This window comes from Perna viridis, chromosome 15, assembly GCF_037379345.1.
Source record: "Perna viridis isolate PV_CMFRI_1.1 ecotype Kerala chromosome 15, ASM3737934v1, whole genome shotgun sequence".
Lineage (NCBI taxonomy): Eukaryota > Metazoa > Mollusca > Bivalvia > Mytilida > Mytilidae > Perna > Perna viridis.
Genome location: NC_142459.1, coordinates 19,152,834 through 19,169,211, shown reverse-complemented (window position 1 = coordinate 19,169,211; position 16,378 = coordinate 19,152,834). Strand labels below are relative to the sequence as shown.

The 16,378-nt window shown below is 35.2% G+C and overlaps 2 protein-coding genes across 2 annotated transcripts; both read right to left on the bottom strand.

Moving 5' to 3' along the window:
- Positions 1 to 1,740: 1,740 nt before the first annotated feature.
- LOC148597345 (uncharacterized) lies at positions 1,741 to 3,916 on the bottom strand. The gene is made up of 3 exons (XM_088564192.1): positions 3,794 to 3,916; positions 2,193 to 2,894; positions 1,741 to 1,866 (listed from the first exon to the last, which is right to left on the bottom strand). The coding sequence occupies exons 1-2, from the start codon at positions 3,861 to 3,863 to the stop codon at positions 2,206 to 2,208; spliced, it is 759 nt and encodes a 252-aa protein (XP_088420318.1). The 5' UTR covers positions 3,864 to 3,916; the 3' UTR covers positions 1,741 to 1,866; positions 2,193 to 2,205.
- A 9,391-nt stretch (positions 3,917 to 13,307) lies between these two features.
- Positions 13,308 to 15,568, bottom strand: LOC148597344 (uncharacterized). Its single transcript, XM_088564215.1, has 2 exons — positions 15,447 to 15,568; positions 13,308 to 14,265 (listed from the first exon to the last, which is right to left on the bottom strand). Exons 1-2 carry the CDS (start codon positions 15,505 to 15,507, stop codon positions 13,430 to 13,432), a joined length of 897 nt encoding a protein of 298 aa, XP_088420341.1. The 5' UTR covers positions 15,508 to 15,568; the 3' UTR covers positions 13,308 to 13,429.
- Positions 15,569 to 16,378: the final 810 nt, after the last annotated feature.

Genomic DNA, 16,378 nt, shown 5'->3' with positions numbered 1-16,378 from the left:
ACAACCATATATTATACAAGGGTATACAGAACATTATTTCAACTGGAAACATTGTCTTGTTAAAATTAAAGTTGCAGATATCGTAAATACATAATTATAAAGCATATTTATCATAACGAAAGTGATAATACTTAAAACTGATTCCTAATCGTGCCACTAGTGGCTCCACAGAATTAAATATGAAATACTAATAAATATATTATAAAATGATGTTATAAAAAATGGTGTCGTAAGCTTTATTTGAGGACTATTTTATAAAATCTTTTAATTAAATGGCAATGGACCCTGTGTTAAAAAGAACTTTTTAAGATTAACCGTGTAAACTAAATGCATCATAGACCCTGTAAAAAGTTATTTATGCTTTCTTATTTCTTCCACACAATTGTCCAGAGTAAACTGTACATATAAAAGGTATGATATAGCATATAGTTCATGTTGCTTCAGGACTATGACAATAATTAAATTTCAGATGTAACACGCTTTCTGATTGGATAAAAATGTTGTCCATCATCTAATGCATTTGGTCGAAAAACCAGATATTGGTTTTGTTTAGAAGATTCCGACGTTTGTTTTGTTTTTGTTTTCTGTTTTATTGTTTTACTTTTCTTAGCCTTCTTCATAATGAATGTTAAAAAGTAAGATTGATTTAACAATATACATGTAGGTTTTATATGAGGACAAAATTTTTCCGTTCAGACTTTCAACCTCTCTAGATATGTGATCACCTAAAATGAACAAGTATAAAATAAGTCCTGTGGATCGGACTCGGTAAACTAAGTAATTAAATAAATTCTGCAAACATTTTTTTTTTCATTGTTATTTTGTCTTCTTTCATTAGTTGTTTTTACCTTTTCGACAGAAAAGTGTAAATCAGTTGTATCATTGAGACCGACGTTATCCTGACATAAAGGACTTTATAGAATATAGATTTGTAACCCTTCGTTTGTCCTTTTATTGTGCATTACTTCCTACCCTACCGGTGCACCTGGTCCATGCTCTCAGTTTTTAGTGGAGTCCGAGTTGCTCATTTGCTTTTGAAACTTTGTAAGTATGATTTTAGTTACTTTGTGTTCTTTGTTGTGTATGCCTGTTTTCCATGTCTGGTCTTTGTCCCCGTATTACATTCTTTTTCTTTACGGCTATAACCTTGGTTCCCTTGATTACTCCTTCCTGAACCGCAACAACCAATCAAAACAAAATGTGTTAAGGTTAAATGAGTAACTGCATGAGGTTGTTTGAAATTTGAAAAATAACCCCCTGACGTATTCAATGCACTTGACGGCTTGTACAAAATGCCACTCTGAGCAGATACATTTCGTAATTATGCAATAACTTATATCACCATGTATTACATTGACGAAGCATGATTTTTTGTTGTAAAACTATATCTAACGAATTTTTTTAATGAAATAAATCCTGAAAATTGAAATACATTTGGTAAAAAAATATGCATTAGGAAGACAGACCTAAGGTAGAGGACACCGCTCTTACAAGTCAACGGAACATTTGTATTCAGGCTCTTTATATCAGTCCCATGTTTGCATCAAAGTAACTTGGATTGATTTTATTCTTTATCAAATGAAAGCTTGAAGGTCTCGGTCGAAATTGAATATGATACACACATATAAATAATTTCAAAATTTATGTCCGTTACCCTAGGTCTACCGCCTTAAACGGTTCAAGGATAGTTGCCAAGACAAATAGTTGCCAAGAACATAACAAAACAAAACAAGAAACATATTAGAACATTTTACAAAATTTATTGACATAACCAATGTACCAACTATCACGAAGTAAAACAAGCATAACACATGCTTAGTTTATTATAAATTTAGTGTCTGACCCCACGGGCATCATGCAATATATCTGAAAGTAAAAATAATATGCATCAATGCATTAATTATAAGTTTTCAATAATAAAAAAACAAGTTATCTTGGAACTCAGATTGTGCTGTGCATGGTAAAACTTAAAAACAATAGTTGTTTATAAAGCAGTTGAATATATTTCGATTTTTGCTTTATAAAAAAATTCTTTACAGAGATCTTGGTTTTTTTCTAGTGGAAATTTTGTTTGTCTGAATTTAATATTACCAATCTACACGGTTTAAAAATTGAAGGTTTAAGAAGAACCTTTAGCTTAATTTAACAAAAATGTCCTAGTCCTTTCAATAAAACAAATTAGCCTGAATTACCTTATAAATATGCTTAGTAAAGAGATTTTCCTGCTCCATATCCTCCGTATCCACCTCCAAGACCACCCCCTCTTACTCCGAATCCTCCGCCTAATCCACCAAGTCCACCTACTCCTCCTTTATATCCGCCGCCAAATCCACCGAGTCCTACGAGTCCTCCGCCAAATCCTCCTCCGATACCCCCACCATATCCTCCCACGACCCCTTTGTATCCGCCTACTAATCCTCCACCGAAGCCACCTCCAAGGCCTCCTCCGTATCCTCCCGTGACACCTCCTTTGTATCCGCCTACTAATCCTCCACCGAGGCCTCCTCCGTATCCTCCACTTACTCCTCCTCCGTATGGTTTACCTGCTGAGTCATCCTGAACGATTACAACTTCAACTTGACCTGAAGAATCACTGTCGCCGGCGTCTCCTGATTGGTCATCTGCTGCTTTTTCATCGTCACTGCCTTCGTTGTTGTTGTCATTTGGTCCATTTTCGGCGGGGCCTGGTCCATAGTAACGGTTGGCAACTTTTCCAGGGATGAATCTACAACAGGTGTTGTAGGAAGATGGGAAGAGCCAAGTCAGTTGACAGTTTTTGTTCAGTGTCAACTCGCCTTTGAAACATTCCTTTGGTCGGCAAGTACAGTAGTTGACCCTTGGTCCCAGTGGAACAACTGGTCTAATTGCCTGGATCCATGGATTGTATTTGGGACCTTTTCAAAATTGTATTAAAAATTTATTAGTAACAAAATTTTGTTCTTTCAGAAAGTGGTGAGTGACGATTAAGAACAATTAAAGTGCAAAACAACTGAGTTGAAAAAAATGTGTAATACGAAATTAACATGTTATTATTAACTACCATAATTATGACAATACATCATTCCGTTTCCTTTTATTTATTATCGAAATCAGTAATCAATCTTTGTATTTACAAATCCATTAAGTCATTTAAAAAAATGCAAATTCTTTTTCAAATGTCAAACCCCAGTTTAATAATCGTGCCATTATTTAACCCCCTTTTTTTGGGGGGGGGGGGTGTTCTTATTTCATATTGAAAACTAACATCAAAGCAGTTTCAAGAAACAAACCAAGAAAAATAAAAATTAATAAACTTAATAAAATATAATAAAATAAAAGAAATGTATCAGAAGGACAAAGAAATATAGGAACGTGATTTAACACTCCTTTTATAAACTGATATATCAAAAGTCGATACTTTTTGTGTTTTACTTTGTAGTTAACAAAGTTCTCTGAAAAAAAAATAAAATCCTTTTTTAACCTCATAAATAACAAAATCTTAAACAAATCACGAAAATTAAAAAAAACACACAATTAAAGAAGTCAAGCTCCGAACAGCATCTGACGTTCGAAATTCACTTTAGACACAGCGGTCTGTCCTCTCAGAAAATGCAAGAATCTTGCAAAGTTGGGAAAAGGTGGATGATCTTACGTAACGTTATCCGATAGTCAAAAATAAATGTATGATTTGAAAGACACCCGAGAATTTCGAAAGGCCTGTCTGCAGCGGTTAGTAAGAAAGAATGCAAACGCATGTCGCTGCTTGGAGCTTGATGAAGAAGTAATCTGTTAATTTTTTTGTTTATATACTCACGTGGTGGTGGACCAATTAGCAGAGCTGATGAAGCTGCAACCAAAGTGAAAAGGACGAGAACACTGTTCATGGTGACTAACTGTCAAATCGTAGTGTGCCAGTTTCATACAAACAGATTGCCAGTTTATATACTGGCCTTTGTATTTATGTTATGATTGATACTGAGGCATCTATCATGATTCGTTGGCCAATACACAACCGCATGTATTGTTGTCGGATTGGGATGGGCACAATGCATTTGCTGTCTTATTAGTCTTTGTGAGATATGAATGATTATCATATATATAGTTGACAAGTAACATATAAAGCTTTTAGTATAATTTTGATCAATGTGTAAAAGAGCAGAGTATTTCAAAGCAATGACCCTTTTAATTAAAATACAAAGTAATTTTTGAATTATTGCAGATTTTCGTTTCTAATGAGAATGATTGAAGCCTTTATCCCAATTTGTTTTTTTTTATTTTTGTTTGTTTGTTTGTTTGTTTTTTTTTTTTGTTTTTTTTGTAACATATTTTCTGTGTATCATGTGAAAGTACGTTATCTTATTATATTGGTCAATTTCTACTGCTCAATAGTTCCTTAACTTTATATATGAAAGATATTTATATTTAAAATCTAACTAAACTGTTGTACGTATTGTTTATATATCTATCTATATATTTTTTTACAAAACAAAATGAAAATCAATGTAAATTAAATCAAAGATCAAAGGTCAATGGTCAGCTTGTATTACTGGAATATGGTTCACAAATAAATCGATACGTGGTTATTATCTTCGTGATCTTGATACAGTAGTTCCATTATCAGCTTAAATTTGAAACAGCAAGACTAAGACACTGTCTGTGGTAGAGGGGATTTCTAGTGTTAACATATACCAATATGATGCTCTTCTGTGAGACATATGCTTTTTTTACGACGCAAAATTCATTTCTTTATTCCGATCTATATTTTCTTAGAGAATGATATTTTGAAATCCCACTTACATCAAACAAATCAAGAACAGTACTTCATAAACAATCTATTTACTGTGAAAGTACTTAAATTCATGGATACCAATTTTCGTGGATCAGGGACGAAACACAAGTTCGTGATTTTAATGGCTTTAGTATATACATCATGGGTATCTCTTATTTGTTGGGAACCAAGTTTCGTGGTTCGAACTACAAACGAAAACTAAGACAATTGGTACCCCACGAACACTAGTACATGTACAGTACTTTGTTTACCTTAAAGGCACAACAGCTGGTAACTGTTTCACTTTTAGAAATCAAGTGAATGTATTGGATTTTTGTCGGGTATGTATGACCTACTGTCTGGTGTTAGTTATGATATACAAATAAATGACTACTTTTAAACCGATTTCCTTAATCTCTCCAAAGTCAATCCCTATCCCATAAAACGAAAACCTCAGTCTTTATCCCCACCCCTTTCTTATCATTTCAATCCCCATTCGTCACATTCTATAGAACCTTAAATTTACCACATAAAAGTATTGTACTTTTCCTTTGAAAAGGTATCTGCAAATACTAGGCGTTTATTTATACTGCAAATGATGTAACTGTAAGAATTCAATATAAAAAAAATGTAAACAGTTTAATTTAGGTTTGAATAATAATGGAATATATTAAAAGGTTTTGTTAAATTATAATGAACAATTTTCCCCGCAGTAGGGTATGCAAGTCTCGTTCTAGTTTCATTTTCCTTACCGGAATTTCCAATGTAGAACGTATTGAAAACCGAAGACTGATTTGCATTTTATTGTTTACTTTCGGGTACTCCAAACGCTGTATAACATTGCAAAATCTTCCATTTTATGTTTTATCTTAATACCTTCATCATGTAGAGATAGATATTTGTCATTTTTATCAGTATTTTTTACACAAAAAGATGTTTTATCCTTGACACTTAACTCAATGCTCTCTACATGACAAGTCTCCATGCTTTTGTATGGTAGACTAGAACCCATTCTCGTGAAATCACAGGGTAACATGACGAGACTGACATACCCTATTGTTTTACTATATATCACTATACACTGTAAAACAAGTCATTTTTTCCTTCACTTTTAACATCATCATTTCTTTTAGTTATTCTCAAAAAACTAATGGCTAATTTTGGATATATTTACATTATTTAGATTTTTGTTTCTTTGTTGGGGTTGAACGCTCGAGGAGCAATATTTCAGCTATATTCAGGCGATGAACATACAATGGATGATAAAATGAACATGAAATGATGAAACGAAATATGGGATGGGACAGAAGAACAATGGTGTCGACAAACTTTGATTGCCACTGCAAATAGGGAGAATTGGGCTAGGTTCAAGCAATTTAACCTCCTGTGGCGGCGCCCTATGGTTCCTACTCCGGGAGAATACCACAGTTGGGTTCTTTAACGTGCGAGGAACGTGGCATCTTTCCCAACATGGTGCACCACTATGATGTGCGGTCAGGTTTTCCGTATTATAGCCTGACAACACCAGCATGTAACACACCAGGGGTACCCCCATTCCACCATCCGGGGCACACATCCCAGTTGCTCTGTGGGCAGAGCGCCCTAGCCCCAGGCTAGGCTTCTGAGCACTATTTAGTCGCCTTTTACGGCAAGCTTAGCGCTGCTGCAGGCCTATTCTTTTAACATCCGGACCTGCACGGGGTCTTTAACGTGCGAGGAACGTAATTATTTTGAAAGTTGACAAAAATATTGACTATCGTCTATATGATTCTTTGATGACCTTGTATTCTGTTGCTTAAATTGAAAGATTTGAATTACTTATGAGATTTGATATAAACAAAACTATTTGAAAAACAAATACACAATGCCCTGTTCTTCTTAAAATAATACAAAAATTTGCAATACAATATGATATGACATGCAAACCATATCCTCTTCATAATGACATATAGAAACACGTTCCACACCAATGTACATATAGGTCTGTACTTTAATTGTATCTAGGATAACTGATCATAATTTCAAGTACAAGTTAACTCATTGTGTGTTTCACTTGGGTTGACCTTATGGTGACTGTTGGTGTATTTGCTGTTTTTTGGTATATTTATTGATGATTGTTGGGGTTTAACTCCCGAGCAGCAATATTTCAGCTATATTCAGGCGATGTTTTGGATTTAAGTTTGTTCGCTGGTCTTTTTACAAATAACAAGGATTTCAGAGGATGCTAGGACAGTTTAAGAAGAAAAAATAGATGTGTCAGTGTGTTCGTTTTTTTTTGTTTTTTTTTAGTTTTAAGCAATTTTTGCGGGAAAAGGGTTTCTCTTAAATTTCCCTAGGTTTTGTCATATTTTATTTTCTCTTTAAAAAAACACTGAAGAAATTACAAAGGATTAAGGTGTGTTAAGGAAATGAAATTATCAAAAAAGGGGGTCACTGGGAAAACAATATTGACGTTATGAAATGGATAAAACCAGAGGAGTCCGAAAATCTGACATAAAAGGCTGAACATGACTAGCAAACATTTAGCTATACATTTTTGTTTGTTCATTATTTTTGCCTGTGTGTTTCTTTTTGTTTTTTGTGTTCTCTTTGTTTTTGTTTTTGTTTTGCTTTTATCTGTTCTCCAATTTACTAAGGATCGTGCAAGCAAAGTAAAATGAGACAAACTGAATGGGTTAAAATTTTGAACAAATACAATGTACCATTTTGTTTGTTATTTTATTTTTCAATTAAATTGTTCGTGATACTTGCATACTTCATAACTGCAATGTATTGTTTCAAAAGTTTTACAATTACGTAACAATAAAACATATTTGTGACAATGAAAACCAGTAGCAATAATGCATTTCCAATATAAAACATTCTGCCATGAGGTTTTCCATGATCAAAACATGAAACTTATCACCTTTATGGATTGACAGTTCTTAATTCTCGGGGACCAAATATGTTTGTTTGTTGGGGTTTAACGTCCGAGCAGCAATATTTCAGCTATATTCAGACGATGAACATGAAATGGATGATAAAATGAACATGAAATGAAAAAAAAAGGATGGGACACAAGGACAATAGTGTCGACAAATTTTGATTGCCACTGGAAAAAGGGGGGATGGGTAAGGTCGGGCAATTTAGCCTTCTGTGGCGGAGCGCAAAGGTTCCTACTCCTATCGAATACCACAGCAGGGTTCTTTAACGTGCGAGGAACGTGGCATCTTTCCCAACACGTGCACCACTATGGTTTGCGGTCAGGTTTTCCGTATTATAGCCTGACAACCCCAGCATGTAACACGCCAGGGGTACCCCATTCCACCACCTGGGGCACACATCCCAGTTGCTCTGTGGGCAGAGCGCCTAGCCCCCGGCTAGGTTTCTGAGCACTATTTAGTCGCCTTATACGACAAGCTTAGCGCTGCTGCAGTCCTATTCTTTTAACACCCGGACCTGCACGGGGCCGGGGACCAAATAAACACTGTACATAGTATATTTGTAAACCATAATCCTTAGTATGGAAGGTTTGTATGAGTTACTTATCATAACCCTGATATTTAAAATATGTCCCTGTCCATTAGCTCAATTTCATTGGTTTCCCATAGAGAAAACTTTCAGGTTCCATTCCGCACACCCACGATAGTGTTTGAAAGTCTCGTTCTAGTTTCATTTTCGTTTCCCTTGTAGAATGTGATGAAATCCGACGAACGATCCGCATTCAATTGTTTATGTCCGGGATCTCGAAAGGTCGCACTAAAAGGAGAAAAATACTTCTGTTCATTTCTTTTCTTAACACTCTAGTTGTATAATATAGATATCTTGCATTGTTCATCGATATATTTACGCATAAATGTGTTCTTAATTTAAAACATTTTCAAGCATTTGAATGGCAACTTGGGACCAATTCTCATTACATCACAGAAACACATTACGAGTATTACAAACACTTAAATGCAAGGAATACTGTTCGCTTTGAAATGTTGCGTGTAAAGATCATACCCTCAACCTCAATCTGTTCATGTTTATGGAATCGATTATTTAAAATTGTGAATAGTATTTGCTATCAAACATTTTGCAAATTTTAAACATATCTGCAAAGATAATTGTTACAAAATGCTTGCCCAAAATATTAAGTTCAACTTTCTGTCTCCTAGTTTAGCCCGTGCCGCATACGTTAACCGTCACATATAAGTTATTTTTGACAACGAGTTGTAATTTATCTTTATATAATTAACATATACTAATATTTAATTGCTTATTTAGAAATTACATAATCACATACAAGTATAACCGTAAAAAAAACCTTTGATCATATCATGCAATGTATACGTAAAATGACTTAGATGATATCAAACAAATGCTTGGATCAACTGGATAACTTCAGTGGCTATTTTGGTTGTGCCCCGATTACTTATTTAACCCATCATTACAATTCCTGTACCAAGTCAGGAACATACTGGTTAATTTCCCTTTTTTGGGTTTATTCTGATGTTTCTAATTCCGTTTCATGATTACGCGTTTGGTAATTTTTTTATTATCTTTATTTTTCCAGTAGCTATCAAAATATTGTCAATAATGCATTTTGTTATTACACAAATTGTACCAGAATAATATTTGGGACATACAGCTAAGAAAGGCAGGGTATGTATCTTCTAGAAGTACAGCTAAGAAAGGCAGGGTATGTATCTTCTAGAAGTAAAGGTAAGAAAGGCAGGGTATGTATCTTCTAGAAGTACAGCTAAGAAAGGCAGGATATGTATCTTTTAGAAGTACAGGTAAGAAAGGCAGGGTATGTATCTTTTAGAAGTACAGGTAAGAAAGGCAGGGTATGTATCTTCTAGAACCGCATAAAAGCCATTACGTCTACTAACAATTGCATTGGTGTAAAAAGAAAGAGGTCAACGACAAAATAGTTCATGATTATACAAGAATAAATTTTCGACTGATTAATTCAGTTCAGTATTATTTTTTTGTATGTATTTTCTAAAGTATGTTTAAAGTAATTTCTTCGAAAGGCATTGATTGTTGTGCTTACTCGTTCAATATTTTGTTTTGCTTTTGACTAGGCGATTAGTGTTGCTTTCATAATTCTTATTTTCCTCTTAGATTCTAATTGGATAATCAAAGTTCTTATCTGTTCTCTGGGATAACTCCGAAACATCGTGATCAGGCGACAATCAACAACCGTGTTTGCGGAGTTTGCTTATAGATTATGAAAACCGCTTAACGTTTTAAGATAATAGCACAATGCTGCACTATCATTAAGTACCGGTTATATGTAAGAATCAGGCATTTGTTTGCACATCATATTTCTCAATTTGGTCTCCAGGTCCTAAATAAATTCAATATATGCAGAAAACAAATGAAAAGCTTTTAACATTTATCCTGGAGCATCTGTGGCTTAAATATTTTTTGACTGCTTAAAAAGGGAAAAAATGGAAACTTTCCCCACCATTTCTCATAGTACATTTCAACTTAATTTGATTTATCAATATCTTAAAAAGACAAATTTTTCAAACACTTATATGGTTATTTTATAATGGCATGAGGTGAAAATACTTGGCCGATGCAATAAAATATCCTCTTTTTTGTGCCACGGCTTATACTCCTTTTGCCTGATTCTTATACAGAGAAGTACTTAATTGGTTAAAGGAAACCTATAATGATATATATATATACAACGTCTCAGAATGTGACGACTCTATTCTCTACACTGCTCCATCGGATCAAATTGATACAGGGAAGATAACGTAAACTTATAGAAGGGTCTGAAAAATTCCCAACGATGATAGAACTGTCAAATTTGCGAAGCAATTTTTTGTCGTTTCCTCCGCGGGACTCGAACTCGTACCGCTGTGACATCTATGGCAATACCGACTGCACTAAGTCCAGCGCCCTACACCACTCGGCCAGCTAGGCTATATAAAAATATAGCTTTCGCTGGCCGAGTGATTCCTCCTCGTAGGATTAATCTAGGGGTGGAACTTAGTACACGATGTATGGTAGTACGGGACAGTTCATCTAGGTGTTATTATGTAGGATAGAGGATCAAATAAATGATGCATGTCACAACAAATCAATATTATACAACGTAGGTGTTATACATAATAACACCTAGATGAACTGTCCCGTACTACCATACGTCGTGTACAAAGTTGCAATTCCTACAAGAAGAATATTGTTTTCAATAGTAATGGAAAGACTTATTCCCAAACACTGTGAATTCCTTGTAAACAAATAATTAAGATTGAGAAACACAACACAAGGCAACAATTTGACACACGAAGATAAATTGGATTATAGTTTCCTTTACATTTATGTCGGTTGTTAGAATACACAATAAAATACAAATATTCATCGTCAACGAAGTAATCTGAGCTTATACCTTATAACAATATTTTTTGGTTTTTTTTTTACAGATGACAAAGTTTTTTGTTTGGTCATCTGTACTCTTTTGTCTTTTCGTGTTATTCCTTTTTTTCTCATACTTTGTAAAAAATAATTTCAAATCATCTTCCGAATATACCGAAGAAGATGTTTTCAAAATGCTGGATTTTTTATCGGCAACATATTTGTACAGTGTGGTGGGCGCATTTTTTAACAAACGGTCGGCATTCCAATGAAAAAAAAATGTGCTCCTCTACTTGCTGACCTATTCCTTCTCTCTTACAATGATGACTTTATTGCTGATCTGGTTAAAAAGAAGGAAATCGTCTAGCTAAGTCTTTTAATCTCAGCTTCTGCTATACAAATGACTAATTATCGTTAAACAATCTTAGTTTTGGAGATTTTATACAGCGCAACAACCTCAAAGAACTTGAGATAAAGGATATTTCAGACACTGTGAAGTGACCTACACTAAGTTTGTTTGTTTGTTGGGGTTTAACGTCCGAGCAGCAATATTTCAGCTATATTCAGACGATGAACATGAAATGGATGACAAAATGAAAATGAAATGAAAAAAAAGAATGGGTCACAAGGATAATAGGGTCGACAAATTTTGATTGCCACTGGAAAAAGGGGGGATGGGTAAGGTCGGGCAATTTAGCCTTCTGTGGCGGAGCGCAAAGATTCCTACTCCTATCGAATACCACAGCAGGGTTCTTTAACGTGCATGGAACGTGGCATCTTTCCCAACACGGTGCACCACTATGGTTTGCGGTCAGGTTTTTCGTATTATAGCCTGACAAACCAGCATGTAACACACCAGGGGTACCCCATTCCACCACCTGGGGCACACATCCGAGTTGCTCTGTGGGCAGAGCGCCTAGCCCCCGGCTAGGTTTCTGAGCACTATTTAGTCGCCTTATACGACAAGCTTAGCGCTGCTGCAGGCCTATTCTTTTAACACCCGGACCTGCACGGGGCTACCTAAGAGATCGACGGTAAGGAAAAACAATTGACCCAATTATACGACAAACGCGATGACTTTTCATTCAGTATTGCCAATTTCCCTTTCATCTGTGGCAACATCCCTTCAACACCTGCCTATAGAGTTTTCATATTACAACTCATACGTTATGCCAGAGCTTGCCGTAACTACGCATAATTTATGTATCGTGCCAGCGTCTTACAATTAGTCTTCTGGAACAGGGCTATGTTTCTACAAGATTGAATTCATCACTACAGAAGATTTATGGTAGTCATCATGAACTTCCCTTCCGGTGCACCTGATCCAAGCTCCCAGTTTTTAGTGGAGTCCGAGTTTTGTACTTTTGTTACTTTGTATATATTATTTAAGTTATTTCATTTTCATTGTTGTGGTTGTATTTTTTCCATGTCTGGTCTTTGTTTCTGGATTACATTCTTTTGATTTTCGCTTGAATTTTGGTTCCTTTGATTACTCATTCAAAATGTGTTTTGATTGAATAGATGTTTAAGTGTTGATATTCATTTCATGTTCGCCCCGTGCAGGTCCTGGTGTGAAAAGAATAGGCCTGCAGCAGCACTAAGCTTGTCGGAAAAGGCGACTAAATAGTGCTCAGAATCCCATTTACCACAGGGCAAATGGTAGGTGTACCCCTGGCGTGCTTCATGCTGGGGTTGTCAGGCTATAATACGGAAAACTTGACCGCAAACCATAGTGGTGCACCGTGTTGGCCAAGATATGTGTCCCATCCTTTTTTTCATTTCATCATCATCATTTCATGTTCATTTTATCATGCTTTTCATGTTCATTGTCATCGTTAAACCCCAATAATCAATCAATCAATCATTTCACGATCCTTTATTTTAATAAGTTTTTAATTTCCTGTTCATAATCTATTTTATTGTAAAGCTCCATAATATATTCAATGAAATACAACTAAATGACCTTTTCGATAGTGCAATGGTAAACATATAAATTAAAGGCAGGTGATCGATATCATCATTTTAGGGAAATTTTGAATTATATCTGAATATTATATAAGTACCTCTGACTCAAGGTGATGGTTTTTGAAAAACAAAACAAAACAACCAATTCGTACAATATTCATGCAACCCTTTAAAACAAATATATTTTAAATGTTTGAAACCTGAACAACTGTTCTGACATTTAATTATGGTTTACATGCAAACAGAGTTAACAACCGTATATTATTTATTTTAGTATATTTTATTTATATATTCCCAAAATCACATGGATTGATGTTTACACTATGGCAGAAAAATGGTACCATTGTAGTAAAAAAAAAGGTTTCCATTAGCATTTTCATTTTATGCATACTTTGGAAATGGTTTGTATGGCTTGAATCCCCCTCGTCTGCCTGCAAGGACGATTTTGATATTTGTTGGACCTCTACCCCCTTCGTCACCACCATCATCTTTCCCAGCGTCATCACCAACTAATGCAACTTCGGGTCCAGCTTCTGCAGCAGCCTTATCAGCATCTTCTTTTGCTTCTTTTGCTTCACCTGCAGCTTTTTCTGCTTCTTCTGCAGCTGCGGCAGCTTCTTCATCGGCAACCTGTGCGGCAGCAGCTGCCTTCTCAGCAGCATCGGCAATAGCCTGAGCTTTGCTTGCAGCTTCCTCTGCCTCTGCTGCTGCTTGTTCTGCCTTTGCTGCTGCTGCATCAGCTGCAGCTTTTTCAGCATCTGCAATAGCTTGCTCTGCTGCAACAGCAGCCGCTGCGGCTTCTGCTGCAGCTCTTGCTGCCTTAGCTTTAGCTTGTGCTGCTTCCATTTCTGCTGCTGCAGCGGCGGCTTCAGCTGCTGCGGTTTCTGCAGCTTTTTCAGCGGCGCCATTTCCTTCACCTCCATTGCCTCCATTGCCGCCATTACCACCATTACCACCGTTACCACCAGCTCCTCCATTACCACCGTTACCACCAGCTCCTCCATTACCTCCTAATCGTCTGACTACAATAGATCTAATTCCAGAAGGATAACGGTTGGTCACAAAGTTTGGAAGAACTTTGCAACATGTGTCGTAAGAGGTCTGGAAAAGAATCTTTAGTCCGCAGCTACCGTCAACTGCTGTAAACTCATTTTTTTGGCATTTTGGTCTACATGTGCACCATTTTTGTCCTGGTATCTTGATAACAGGATGCCAAACTGGAAGGAGATAATATATAGGATTACTTTTTTTATAAGCTGATGAAAGTTGATAATTTTTATTCTTTTGCAAATGTATATTTTTATTAAATAAAACCGTGTCAAATAAAATTTTGTGCAGAAGAAAAATGAATCCAGTTTTGTTCATTAAAAAACTTATTTATCTTGAAATAAAGCTGTTTAATGTGTAATATTATTTATTAAAATTAGGAAGTATTGCTCAGCTCAGCAGGGTTAAACAAATGGTCCTAAAAAGCACGTTAACCTCTGGAATTAAGAGGAGACTTTTTTGTCCCCTAATTCTTCGTTGATGTATATGGGAAACTATTTAAAATCGTAACTGAAACATTTATATTGACGAACTTTCTCCTTTTAAATGCAATGTCAAATTTTAATCGTAGTATTTTAGGAACAACGGTCGTTATCAAGATGAAATATAATTAAAATAAAGATAAATCACAAAAGTCGTAATATTACCGAAAGAGGGAAATTATTCACAGCACAATTCAATGGCAGATAGTGTTATCATAATCATCTAATCACAAAAACATGAACCATGAAATAATGGGTCATTTGGCTATTGTAAGGAGCGGGTCCAGTATTTGAATGAAAGAGTAATTAAAGGAACCAAGGTTATAGCGGTAATCAAAAGAATGTAATCCAGAGACAAAGACCAGACATGGAAAACAGACATACACAACAAAGAACCTAAAATCATACATACAAAGTAACAAAATCAAATGAGCAACTCGGACTCCACTAAAAACTGGGAGCATGGACCAGGTACACCGGTAGGGTAAGCGTCCTCTGCTTTTCTAGAAACACCGAATCAATGATCGTAAATAATCAATTATGAACTCCTATGTGAGTACAAACAGACATTGTTTTTCATGATATTGCATAGTGGAAGTGATTTTAGAAAAAGTATCTGTCATTTAACGAGGAGATTATTAAAAAAATCTGATTTTTATATAAAAACACAATCGTCGATGTCACAGAAACACAAGTTATTTTCATTGTGCAAATGCAAATGCAAATATAGTATGCAATATGCTTTGATTATGAATTAAAATATTAAAGCAATCAATTACCTTAAGAATTCAAACACGATTTCTCTTCATTGAAAAAAGGAATATAAAAGTAAAATTGATTAATTTACGTATATTTATTATGATACTCACAGTGTGCAGATGCAACAGCGACACAAACGACGAAACAGGCCAAGAAGACTGTGGTCCTCATTCTGCCTAATAGGAGCTTTTAGTACAACTGAATTCCTATCTTCACTCTTGATATATATAAGGTAGATTTTTAAGCAGAACTGGGGAACCAATAAGGGTAATTGTATGACTATAAAACCTGGTCTTGTAATGAATACGTTGTTCATTATTTGTGTAATATTGTAGTACGTATTTGTCGAACAATGATCAACAAATGACACAACATTATAACGACTTAGTACTTTTTCCCCTTTGCTGGCCTCTTCAATATACTGTTAAATCATCTGTCATAATTCATTGACCAGTGATTGATGTCATGTGGTTAGAACTGCTCATTTTGCATCCAGATTTAGAGAACTTATGATGACTTTGATAACATCTTCAACACAAGATAGTATTTTTTGCATAACAATACTCCGTTAAATATTTAAATTTGTATGAATTAATCTTCATATGATGTACAACTGTAATAATTTATTCATACAAAGTTGAGATATGAAAGTTAAAAATTACATCATTCTATAACACTTCAAGTGTTGACCAAAGAATATTTCTGTTGGGGAATGTCAAAGTGTGAAGTGCGTCTTCGATGTGCTTACTTTTGATACCATTTCTATATTTCTATAGGTTATCAATGCAACAATGATTAAAATATATCAAGCTACAATTTTAATCTTATGCTTCAGTTTCCGTATGTAATTTGTAACTGTTCTGTGTTGCTTAAAGGTTTTCGTAGATTTTTCAGCTTATTACAAGGAACAGACATGGTGAAACGCAACATATGCGCCATCTCATTATATTTATAAAAATAGTAAATACCTGGTGTCTCTTAAATCAAGATATTTAATATTTTTTTCACCTAAGTTCATCTTGGCAGTACGTTGTAATATTTT

Excerpts from the sequence above, each read along its gene's own strand:
- LOC148597345 (XM_088564192.1), bottom strand. The coding sequence starts at position 3,863 with ATGAACAGTGTTCTCGTCCTTTTCACTTTGGTTGCAGCTTCATCAGCT. Across the intron at positions 2,895-3,793 it reads GCTAATTGGTCCACCACCAC|GTCCCAAATACAATCCATGG; the intron begins GTGAGTATATAA and ends AATTTTGAAAAG.
- LOC148597344 (XM_088564215.1), bottom strand. The coding sequence starts at position 15,507 with ATGAGGACCACAGTCTTCTTGGCCTGTTTCGTCGTTTGTGTCGCTGTT. Across the intron at positions 14,266-15,446 it reads CGCTGTTGCATCTGCACACT|TTTGGCATCCTGTTATCAAG; the intron begins GTGAGTATCATA and ends ATCTCCTTCCAG.